Below are 12766 nucleotides of genomic sequence, written 5' to 3'. Positions count from 1 at the left end.
TTATTCACAATAGCTAAGATACAGAAGCAACCTAGGTGTTCCTTATCAGATAAATGGATAAAGAAAATGATATATATATATGCATATACATATATTTTATTTATACATTTTAGCCTTAAAAAGAAGAAAACTTGGCCAGGCGCGGTGGCTCACACCTGTAATCCCAGCACTTTGGGAGGCCAAGGCAGTTGGATCACGAGGTCAGGAGATCGAGACCATCCTGGTTAACACAGTGAAACCCCATTTCCACTAAAAATACAAAAAATTAGCCGGGCATGGTGGCAGGCACCTGTAATCCCAACTACTCAGGAGGCTGAGGCAGGAGAATGGCATGCACCCGGGAGGCAGAGCTTTCAGTGAGCAGAGATTGCGCCACTGCACTCCAGCCTGGGTAACAGAGCGAGACTCCGTCTCAAAAAAAAAAAAAAAAGAAGAAAACTCTGTCATTTATGACAGCATGGATGAACCTAGCGGCCGGTATGCTACGTGAAATGCGCCAAGCACAAAATTGCAAATACCTTGATGATCTCATTCAAATGTGGAATCTAAAAAAGTTGAACTAATTGAAGTAGAGTGGTGGTTATCAGAGGCTAGGGGAGTGGGGAAGATGGGAAAACGAAAGATGTTGATCAAACAGTACAAAATTTCAGTTAGATAGAAGAAATAAGCGTTAGTGATGTATTGCACAGAGTGGTGACTATAATAAATAATGCATTATATATTTCACAATTATTAAAAAATAGATTTTAAATGTTTTCACCACACACAAAAAATATAAGTATGTGAGCTGATGGATTTGTTAATTAGCTTGACTCATTCCACAATGTAAACATATATCAAAACATCACAATGTACCCCACAAATTATTATATAATTATTTGTCGATTAAAAATAAAATTTTAAAAAACAAGGGCTCAAATTAGAAAAGGAAAAAAAGAAGTCAAGGAGAGACGACTAGCTGGAAAAAAAGAGTTGCTTAGCAATAAGGGCAGAAGCATTAGAAAAATAACATCAGAAGAAACAAATTAGGAATCCACAATTATTGATTCTACTTTCTATTTCTACTGACTTTCCTTGTTAGTGGTTGCTTTGATTCTATGCATGCATTTCCCAAAAAAAATGGTGCTGTTTTCATCTATGATAAATCAGTAATAAATGTGTTTTTGTTTGTCCAATGTATTACTGCTATCCCAAGAAATCAACCTTGACTACTCGCATCCCCTACTCCCAACATTACACAGGCCACCTAGTCTCACTCGATCTCCTAAGTATGTATCTCTCTAATCTCTCCCTCTTTTCTATCCCCAGATAACTGCAGAAGCCTTGTAATTGATGTTCCTGTCTTCAGTCCCCTTTCACATCCCCACTTGCTTCCAAGTCATCTATTTCCCATTCAATAATTCATTCAACAAATATTTAAGGCCCTACTAATCCTTCTAAAAATGTTAGTCTACTGTACCCAACACAATTTTCCAACAGAAAAGGGTTGGAAACAACCTGAATGTCCATCAATAGTAGGCTCATTTTAAGTAAATTGTGGGCCTTTGATAAAATGGAAAATTAAGCAGCCATAAGGAAAGAAAAAAGAAGAGGGGGATATCAAAGGAAGCTTTTGATGTATTGATATGGAAAGATCTCACTATGATGAGCTACATGAACAAAGCAAGGTGCACAAATGGTAAGTAAGGTATGCTGTCATTAGCGTGAAAGCAGGTTGAGGTACATAGGTTCACATATTTTTGTATTTACTTATATTTGCAGAACATAGCTCTGAGGAAATATACAAGAAATGCATGTAGTGGTTGTCTGAGGGGAAGGTTATTGGGTAAATGAGAAATTGTTCACTATATACTTTTCTATATGTTTTTAAATTTTTAAACCACGTAAATGTACTTCCTGTTTAAAAAAAAAAAAGTGTCAATCTGACCATACTACTTTCCTACTTAAAATTGTCAGGAATTCCTATCACCTTTCAGAATAACATATATAAACATCAGAGCTCATCTCTCACACTTTCTCTTGCCCTGTGTTTCACCTGCATTTTCATAAACTACTTTGTCTCTTTGTAAATATTGTCATGGTTCAAGGATCACCTCCTCCAGGAGGCCTTTCCCGCCCGCAGAAAAGAAAAAAATATATATATATATATATATATTTTTTTTCTTTTAAGAGATGGAGTCCTACTCTGTCACCCCATGCTGGAGTGCAGAGGCATGACCACAGCTCACAGCACCCTCGATCTCCTGAGCTCAAGCAAGTATCCCACCTCAGCCTCTATGCAGCTGGGACTACAGGTGAATACCAACACACCCAGCTAATTTTTTTTTTTAGTAGACACAAGGTCTTGTTATGTGCCCAGGCTGGTCTTCAACTTCTGAGTTCAAGTGATACTCCTGCCTCAGCCTCCCAAAGTGCTGGGCTTACAGGCATGAGCCACCACACCTCACCCAAAGTATCTTAATTCTGTGTTTTCATCTTCCCTAGAACCTAGGCTCTTCGGGCACCAGAAATGAATCTTTCATTTCTATATCCCCAGTGCCTAGCATGGTGCATGGTTCACAGTAGACACAAAAAATCTTTACTAACTGAATGAGGTCACATGACTGTAATCAGCAATTTATCATTTGAATTATGCATAATTATAAAAATGCTATTTAATTTTTAATAGTTCTAGACATGCATAACATGTCAACATCACAGTGAAACCTGTTTAACAGATGCAGGTCAAGGACTGAACTAAGTTTGTCCATTATTCTCACTATAAGTGCTGGGACACAAGATAGCGCAGTCCTAAGAGGAGAAAACCAGAGCATCAAGTGTCTCACTCGGTAGGATCCTAAGCCACATAAAAAGGACCATTTTAGTCAACTCTTCATTGAAGGTCCAAATTCAAAGAATCCATATCTCCTCCAATCTGAAGGTGAGATAAACCCCTCCCGCCACACCACAGCTTCTGCCACTGCCACTCAAACCAGAAGTGTAAGTGAAGTCAAGAATGACTCTATTATTCATTGGAATAACAGAACAATATGTGGGCTACACACTTAGGCCACGTGCAGTGGGCACCGCTATTTTGGTCCATCCAGCACCCACTCCCTCTACTTGTTGTAAAATACTGAAGTTCCTTTCCAAAACCATTTCTTAAGCTTTCTAAGTGGCCCAGGGGTACTGGATAACTCTATCCTACTTCCCACCACCCACCAAGCCTGGCCAACCATAGCATTCTTTTGATCACAGAGATGTAATTAGGGATAGGCCCAAGACCCAATCAAAGTTCATCTTTGAACTTTTGCTGGAGCTACCAGGAAAGAACTTTTTCTCTTCTCGTTATCTTATCAGTAGGAGAAGGGACATTACCTGACAATGGAGCAGAAGAGCCAAGAGATAGCCAAAGAGAAAGGCCTTGGAGATGCTGCCTGAGGCCCTGTATCCAGGTGTGACTGGGGCCATATTTACTCTTGAACTTCCCAACTAGGAGAGCTATAAATGTCCCCTCCAGTTTTTTCTTGCTTAAGCCAGTCTTGTCTTTTTTTCACTTGCTAGTAAGTGATTTTTGTCTTGTACACAAAGATGAAATAAGATCATACATAACTTTTTTGTGTAACTTCTCCTTTTCCTTCTTTCCTCTCCTCAGCCCTCAGCCCTAACATTCAAAGCTAAAAGCTCTTGTTCTGAGTCCCTTCTAATAAAATAAAAATAAAATAAAATAAAATAAGCTAAAGGCTCATGAGAAAGCTGGGTGAATAAGAGAAGTATGCTCTCTGGATCTGTCCACAAACCCCTGCCTTATCTATCTATACAGGGCTTATCTATCTATACCATTCTGTCACCCTCCTGCCTCTACAAACAGACACTAATCATAGATGAAATGACATTCAAAGTTTCTTGCAGTTCTGAGCTATATGATTCCATTAAGCCGCAGTTGCCTCACTGTAAAGTGGGAGACGATCTCTCTCACAGGATTCTCAGGAGGATGAATAGAGCAAAAGAATACTTTACAAATGTTTCTTGAAAAAGTATGTGACCTTCTTTATTCCCAAGGCAGTTTCTCAATATTGTATCCACCATAAAAGGAAACAGGTCATTCAAGAAATTATTACAGAATGCCTAAAATGTACAAGGCACGTGGAAGATATAGAGATTAAACATCTAAAAATGCTTCCAATGTAGAATGCCAGACAACTACAAAACTAGCACTACATTAGGGCCGGGCAAGCGATCGAGACCATCCTGGCCAACATGGTAAAACCCCATCTCAACTAAAAATACAAAAATTTGCCAGGCGTGGTGGTGGATGCCTGTAGTCCCAGCTACTTGGGAGGCTGAGGCAGGAGAATCACTTGAACCCAGGAGGCAGAGGTTGCGGTGAGCCGAGATTGCGCCACTGCACTCCAGCTTGGGCGACAGAGCAAGACTCCATCTCAAAAACAAAACAAAACATAAACAAAAACAAACAAAAAAAACACTAGCACTATATTAAAGAAAATATACACGCTGTCATCAAACAACAACAAAATAAGCTATGGGAACTGAGAGGATAGAAAAACCACTTCTTTGTAGGAGGTGGAAAGGTTTCATGGAAGAGACGACATTCGATTGTGCCTGGATGCCCAGGGAAGCATTACCAGACAGAAACCTCCTCAGACAGGAAATCAAGACTGACTTTATCCACAAGTACAGACATGCCACCTACAATCTTAGCATCCGATGATCCTAAATGCCTTTCAAATAACTCTTCTAAAAGATAAAAGCAGACTAAAACATTTTGCTTCCTTGTTACACAATCATAAGCCGTGCAGAAAACTGTTAAGATAATTTTCTCAATGAGAATTGTATTTTTATAGCCAGAGGGAATACACATCAAATTTTTAAATGTCTATATTGTTTCCCAGACAATTCTAATTGCCATAACTTTCCAGTGAAACTGAAAATTTCTTGAGGGCAAAGCCCAGTGTTATTTCTCTGTGTCCCTCACCTTGCCACACATTCATTGTATGAATATAGAAAAACAAAAAAAGACTTACCGAAAAAGTGTTACATTAAAAAGTGCGAACAGGTCACTCCCAGATCTTAAATCACTTATGTTTCCCAGCACACACCATGCATTTCCACAGTGTGCCATGTGTTGATACTATTCTCCTTCTTGGAATGTCCTTGAATCCGAAATTCCATTCCCAGCTCCTAAAAATATTTCCTACAAGGCCTAGCTCAAATGTGACCTTTTCTTTGAGGCACTACTTGACTTGTCCATGAAGAATGAATTCTTTCTTCCTCTCCAGGTACTCTGGACATATTCCTCCTATAGTATTCTCACTACAGAAAAATGATGCTTACGTGTATGTGTGTGTGTGTGTGTGTGTGTGTGTGAGAGAGAGACAGAGAGAGAGAGAAACACCTACCAGAGTGTAAATGCCATGTGGGTAGTGTATGGGTCTTTTTCTGTATGCCCAGCACATAGGATGAATCTTATATAATAAGTGTTATACAGTAATGTACCAAATAAACATTTGTTGAATTAAACCAAATAAACAGAAAACAAAGGAAAAAAAAAAAAAAGCAGAACCACCACTATGATCATTTACTTCTCCTGAAATATTGGAGTTCCTGAACTAAGACATTTGCAACAAGACTACTTCAGGTTCAGTCATTAGGTTGTGCCCTTGAAGGTTTGAAGGTATATTCTCATCAACCACTAATTTGTTAATAAATTGAGATGCCCCTAAACAGTGTAGAAAGCAGACTATAAGAACTGGCCAAAGATGACCCATATAGCATCAATGAAGATACAAAACCACTCTATAGGGATGAAAAATGTACATCTTGTAAACATAATCCAAAAGATTCTAGCATCCACATCCATTCTGGAACCCACAGGAAAACAGAATGTTTAAAAATGAGAAATGTTCAGGGCTTGCCAGATGAATCTAGACAAAATTATGAGACAGACCAATGCATATATGCAAATGAGATGGCTCCCTATTAAAAAATAGATAAACAGATGTAAAGATTTCTCCTTAGAAAGAGGGAGAGATTGGCCGGGGGCGGTGGCACACGTCTGTAATCCCAGCACTTTGGGAGGCCGAGGCGGGCGGATCACGAGGTCAGGAGATTGAGACTATCCGGGCCAACATGGTGAAACCCCATCTCTATTAAAAATACAAAAATTAGCTGGGCATGGTTGCTTGTGCCTGTAATCCCAGCTACTTGGGAGGCTGAGGCAGGAAGCAGAATCGTTTGAATCCAGGAGGTGGAGACTGCAGTGAGCGGAGATGGCGCCACTGCACTCCAGCCTGGCAACACAGCGAGACTCCTTCTGAAAAAAAAAAAGAAAGAAAGAAAGAGGGAGAGATTGATTATCAATTATCGGCAAGTTAGAGAGGAATTAAAATCAAGTATGGCCAATACACACTAAAACAGTAATCAGGAGTCTTCAACACACAGAAGATACACAATGCTGCAGGGCATGCTCTAAGGGGTAACAGAAAAAAAATTAAAGACCAAAAATTATACAGGATGGAAAAACAATGAGAAGCCCATGTATCAACCTCCTACACTCTACACCTGAGAGACTAAATCATGGTCCTGACCCTATCACCCTCACAGTCCAATTGGGGAGAGACATCAGCAGAAAAACATCTTTAATAATTGTTATGTCAGAGTAAACACATACTACTGAGGCAGGATATGGAAATACTGAAGGAGAGAGAAAGAGAGGCGGTCAGGTAAAACCTGCTGCGGATGTTACCTCTCACCTAAGCCCTAAATATTAGTCAGGATTAACCCAAAGAAAAGAAAAATGGAATGGGAAAAGGATAGGGTCCGCTAAGTAAACAAGAAGGAGCACTAGTTTAAGAGTCAGAACACCTGACTTCTAGTTCCATAAATTGTTTCGACAACACACCAACATGCAAAATACCGGGCAGACAGAATGAAGTAATAGTTTTTTGTTTTTTTGTTTTTTCCCGAGACGGAGTCTTGCTCTGTCGCCCAGGCTGGAGTGCAGTGGCACGATCTCGGCTCACTGCAACCTCTGCCTCCCAGGTTCAAGCAATTATCCTGCCTCAGCCTCCCGAATAGCTGGGATGACAGGCGCCCGCCACCACGTCCAGCTAATTTTTGTATTTTTAGTAGAGATGGGGTTTCATCATGTTGGCCAGGCTGGTCTCGAACCCCTGACCTCGTGATCCGCCCGCCTCGGCCTCCCAAAGTGCTGGGATTACAGGCATGTGAGCCACCGCGCCCGGTCAGTAAGTTATTTATATATCCTGGCACCTAACACATAGAGGCGCTAAGCAAGACACAGATAAATAATAGTAATAAAACAACTACAGTTTGCTTAGTCCTTCCTATGTGCTAAAGTGCTAAGAATAGCAGGCTAAACAATACAAGCCCTTGTCCTCAAGCAGAGTGTACTCGAGGAGACTACAGGTAAGTATACAACCCTGTTGAAGATACTGAGACCCAGGATCCTAATTTATTCCGTTAATAAGAGAGGAAATGGTGATTTAAACCATAATTTGATTGACTTAAAATTCTGAGACCCTCATCAAGAGAATAGGTTGGAGGGAGGAAGAAATAGGGGGTAAAGAAGTAACAATAATCCTCAAACCAAACTCCCTAATGGTCAATTAAACGGAGTCTTCCGGTGAGGCACAGAGGAAGAACTCCTCATATGGGATCAGCAGGTGCTCGATTTGGGGTGTGGTTATAACCTTTACTTCCCTTCCTACTAGTCCCTTGCTTTGCCTACTCCAACCCGGTCCAGTAACCCAGCAGCCCCCACCCGCCTTGGAGGAATCGATGGAGCACCTTTGAGTGCGCGAGCGGCCGCTCTCCGGGTACGGAGCCCGGAGCGTTAGCCTCCCGCGAGTATCGGTGAGCGGCTCCCGAACTGCCATGGACGCCAGGCCGCTGGGGCGTGCCGCAGCCGCAAGAACCCGCAAGGGACCCCGCGACCGCACTGGTCCCAGCCTCCTCGCTCCCTGCCGCTCCACACAGCAGCGAGAGCAGCAGCAGCAAGAGGACGCGACCCGACTCAGGGTAGCGTCCACAAACCAGCCCTAGCGCGGGCGCAGCCATGTTGTCCCGCGAGCCATGTGACCCGGTGGGTCACGTGGCTGAGCCCTCCTTAAAGGGGCAGAATTTTGAGATGACACGAAGTGGCCAGGAGAGTTGTTCTTCACTTTTAATTAGGTTCTTTTTTGGCGCTCCTGCTTGCCTGTGCTGACGTCAAAACGCAGCAAAACACAAAACTCAAGGCCTTCCACAGACCGTGCACCCCTTTATGATTTCTTGGTTGAAAAATGACAATCAAATTTGTTGGGCATTTGCTAAGTGCCAGAGTACTATGCTAAGCACTTCACTTTTTAAAATCTCATTTCATCCTCACAAAGACCCTGTAATATTGTGTTCACAGAACAGTGAAGTGACTTGCCCAACATCATGACATAAATATCAAAAGCAAGATTTAAATGCAGGGAATCTAACTTTAAACCCTGAGTTTTAACCATTATCTTGTACTGCAGACAATTAAATAAGTTCCTCCTAACAAGAAATAGAGAGGAAGATGAACATGTGTAAGGATACTTTACCAAGGGATAAGGAAATCCAGACTGTGGGATATGCAAAACAATGGTTCTCAAAGTGTCCTTCCTGAGTGCAGTATTGGCATCACCTAGGAAAGTGTTAGAAATGCAATATGGAGGTGGGGCATGGTGGCTCACTCCTGCAATCCCAGCACTTTGGGAGGCCGAGGCAGGCGGATCATGAGGTCAGGAGATCAGACCATCCTTGCTAACATGGTGAAACCCCCATCTCTACTAAAAATACAAAAAATTAGCCAGGCATGGTGGGGCACACCTGTAGTCCCAGATACTTGGGAGGCCAAGGCAGGAGAATCGCTTGAACCCGGGAGGCGGAGGTTGCAGTGAGCCCAGATCAGGCCACTGCACTACAGCCTGGGCAACAGAGCAAGACTCTATCTCAAAAAAAAAAAAAAAATGCAATACGGAATCAGAATCCCTGGGGACTGGACACAGCAATCCCGGGGTTCACAAGCTCTCCAGATGATTCTAATGCACACTTAAGTTTAAGAACCACTGTTCTACAGTTTCGTAAGTGAACAAAATGCAAAAACAAAACAAAAAGAAGATTAAGGAAAAACTTACAGATGAAAAAATAACATAGCAGACCGGGCGTGGTGGCTCACGCCTGTAATCCCAGCACTTTGGGAGGCTGAGGCAGGCAGATCACGAGATCAGGAGATTGAGACCATCCTGGCTAACACGGTGTCTCAAGAAAACAAACAAACAAAAATAGCAGCCAACTGCAATATATGAACCTTATCTAAATACTAATTCACATCTACTGATTTCAAAAATTTTGAGATCATCAGGGACTTTTGACCACTAAGTCAAATTATGATATCTGATAAAATTAAGGAATTGCTGTAAATTTTGTTTTTATGCTTTTAGGAGTAATAATGGTATTTGTGGCTATGTTTTTTAAGATAATCCCCTCATTGAGGTATATACATGGATAAAAATATAGGCAGTCAAAGATTTGCTTCCCAAAAATATGGGTAATTAGGGTCTGGCTAAAGATGAAGCATGATTGGCCATGAGTTGATAACTGGTCATAGCTGGTTGATACGTGTCTGGGTGTTTATTGCACTATTCTAATGTAGTATTTGTTTGAATTTTTTTAGCATAAAGAAAAGACCAGCCAGTCACTGTGGCTCATGGCTGTAATCCCAGCAATTTAGGAGGCCGAAGCAGGAGAATCACTAGAGACCAGGAGCTTGAGACCAACCTGGGCAACATAGCAAGACCTTGTCTCTACAAAAAATTAAGAAAATTAGCTGGCCATGGTGATGCAAACCTGTGGTCCCAGCTACTTTGGAGGCTGAGGCAGGAGGATCACTTGAGCCTGGTAGGCGGAGGCTGCAATGAGCCATAATTGTGCCACTACACTCCAGCCTGGGTGATAAAATGAGACCCTGTCTCAAAAAGGAAAAGGAAAGAAAAGACCCTTTCTCCTTGTTGACTATTTTACAGTTTGCCAAGGCCTTTCACACATTTTCTCATTTGAGATTACAACCACTTGGCAAGAAATGTATTATTACTATACCCATTTCAAAATTGATGAAGCTAAAAAGTCAATGTCTTAACCAAGGTTGTATGTATTTACTGTGCATAATATATAGTCAAGGTCTAGGTCAACGGTAATCTTTGTTCGCCTACTTCAAATGTCATTCTCAGCACATGCTGTGTCAGCTGCGCTTCAGAGACCTGAACTTCTTTGATTCACGATCCAGCTACACCATTAGGCAATAACCTCCATGAAGGTAAGGCTCCTGCCTATTCATTTGCCACTGTATCAGCAAAATCAGGCCAAGCCTGGCACATGAACACTCAGTGTGAACATTTATTAAATTATGGATAAGTGAATGCATGAATGAAGTAATGATTAGCTCTTTCTCTTAAGGGGAAGCAAATCGTGGAGAAAATAATATAGGTCTTAGACTCAGAAAGAGCTGTGGTTAAAGCTGGCCACTACATGAAGTATGACCTAGGCAAATTATTTCACCTTTCTGAGCCTCTATTTCTTCATGTGTAGGAAAGGGAATTTCACAATGGGAATAATAATTCCTTTTTCTTAGAGATTTCATAGGGATTAAATAAGACAAAGTATGTAAAAGGCTTACCTTGGTGCCTGACATTTAGCATATCTCAAAAATAAGTTTGCTATTACTAATCATTATCAAAGATGGAACTTTGTTCGTTCTCCAGGAAAATCATTCTTTTGTCTCAGTCTAACTTTTTAGTCACTAATCAATGAGTATGTGGAAAATATTGATGAGAGAAACACTGATGAGAGGTTTCTCTCATCAATATTTTCCACACTAATATTTTCCTTCTCTCAGTGAGGATGCTTGTTCTAAAAATTAAGAGTTAAAAAGTCCAACTCTGTCCTTGGCTCTGTATAAATTAGTGTAATTATATAAAATATCTCCCACCCCCCATCTCTCGTTTGAGCTCCTTCTGCATTTTGTAGCCTTTCTTGTTTCTTCTATCTCATGAAGCTGGATGAAAGACCCCAGTCCTGAAAGCACCTTGTCTGCTCACTGAACATCAAAGAGGTCAGCATGGCTACAGTGGAGTGAGCAAGCGGGAGAGAAAAAAAGAAAGGAGATCAGAAAGGTAACACTGGGCCAGGTTATGGAGGATCTGGTAAGCTTTTACTGTGAAAGTTGGTGCCATTGCAGTTTTGAGAAGACACCTGACACTCTTCCTGCTGAGCAGTATCAATTTTCCTTCCAGGTTAGAGGCTTCTCTTGCTTTCTGGTTCCTGAACACGGGGAATGCAAAGTGCCCTGATGGTAGCCATGGCGTGTAGTTCAATGAGATCCTTGTTGTATCCACAGAAAGAGAGCATCCCATTGGGGATCAGGACCTCCAACTCTGCAGAGCTCAGAGTCGCAGGGATGGGAGAAAAAAAAATCCCACTGAGTCAGTAGGAGTAATAGTAAGTGGGGCTACTTCTACTTCTACCCCTTGGTTCCTGAACCTGTATGTTCTTCCTACGTGGGGACACGTCTGACATCTCTAATTGAGTGCATATACTGCATCCTTATAGATGGCCCCATCTTTGCAGGAAATTGCATCCAAGCTGGCATTTCAGCTGTGCCTTCAGTAAGTCATTTTCACCCTTTATGAGGCCAGTTGCTTTGGGTTCATATTGTATGAGATAATACCATTGGATTCCATGATCATGGCCTACCCCTGCACCTCCTTCACTGTGAAGTGGGTCCCCTGGTCAGATGCCATGTGGTGTAGGAATATATGCCTGTGCATAAGGCATTCTGAGAGCCCTCAGACAGTGATGCTGCCTGAGGCTCTTGGAGTAGGAAAGGCACAGGTCAAAATGTTATCTACTTCGCATGTGAAGGACAGTTGGCTCCACTTTTTGGGTGTGATGAATAATGTTGATATGAACATTCATTTACAAGTTTTTGTTTGCAAATGTTTTCATTTGTCTTCATATATACTAGAAGTGGGATTGCTGGGTCATATGGAAACTCTAACCTTTTGGGGTTTTTTGTTGCTGCTGTTGTTTTTTTTTTTTAAAAAAAAAAACAAATAAACAGGATCTTGCCCTGCTGCCAGGCAGGAATGCAGTGACATGATCACAGCTCACTGCAGCCTCAACCTCCTGGGCTTGAGAAATCCTCCTACCTCAGCCCCCAGAGTAACTGGGATCATAGGCTGCTACCACGCCCAGGTCAGTTTATTATTTTTTTGTAAAGATGAGGTCTCACTATGTTGCCCAGGCTGGTCCTGAACTCCTGGCCTCAAGTGGTCCTCCTGACTTGGCCTTCCAAAGTGCTGGAATTATAGGTGTGAGCCACCACTCCTGGCCTTGTTTAACCTTCTGAGGAATTGCCAGACTTTTCCAAAGTGGCTGCACCATTTTACATTCCCACTAACAATGTATGAGGCATCCAATTTCTCCATGACGTAGTTAATTCTTCCACTTCCTTTAGAGTAAAATCTCTTCTCCTTTATCAGGCCCAGCCTACCCTCAGCCAGGTTATACTGAAACTTGACCCTGGTTATAACCCGGCAGCCACAAGAGGATGTGGAGGCACTTTCTTGGGGTTGGGAGGCTGTTGTTTTTTCAAAAAAAAAAAAAAAAAAGCTCTGGTATATGCAGTATTTTCCCCATGTGGAAACTACTGGTTCTCGACAGGGAGGCTACCTCTGCA

The 12766-nt window shown here is 41.8% G+C and overlaps 1 protein-coding gene across 3 annotated transcripts in view; it reads right to left on the bottom strand.

Moving 5' to 3' along the window:
* The window catches only part of SUMF1 (sulfatase modifying factor 1), a 105354-nt gene extending 97229 nt beyond the window's left edge, over window positions 1-8125 (bottom strand). Inside the window, exon 1 of one of the 3 annotated variants that reach the window (XM_017955273.3) lies at window positions 7810-8125. In XM_017955273.3, coding sequence (XP_017810762.1) covers window positions 7810-8079 — 270 coding nt within the window. In that variant the 5' untranslated portion in view covers window positions 8080-8125. The remainder of the gene's footprint in view (window positions 1-7809) is intronic. The other 2 variants (XM_021933298.2, XM_003894161.4) reach the window with 2 other exon arrangements.
* Between the last annotated feature and the right edge of the window lie 4641 nt (window positions 8126-12766).

Source organism: Papio anubis, chromosome 2 (genome assembly GCF_008728515.1).
Source record: "Papio anubis isolate 15944 chromosome 2, Panubis1.0, whole genome shotgun sequence".
NCBI lineage: Eukaryota > Metazoa > Chordata > Mammalia > Primates > Cercopithecidae > Papio > Papio anubis.
This window is presented reverse-complemented; position numbering and strand designations above follow the sequence as displayed.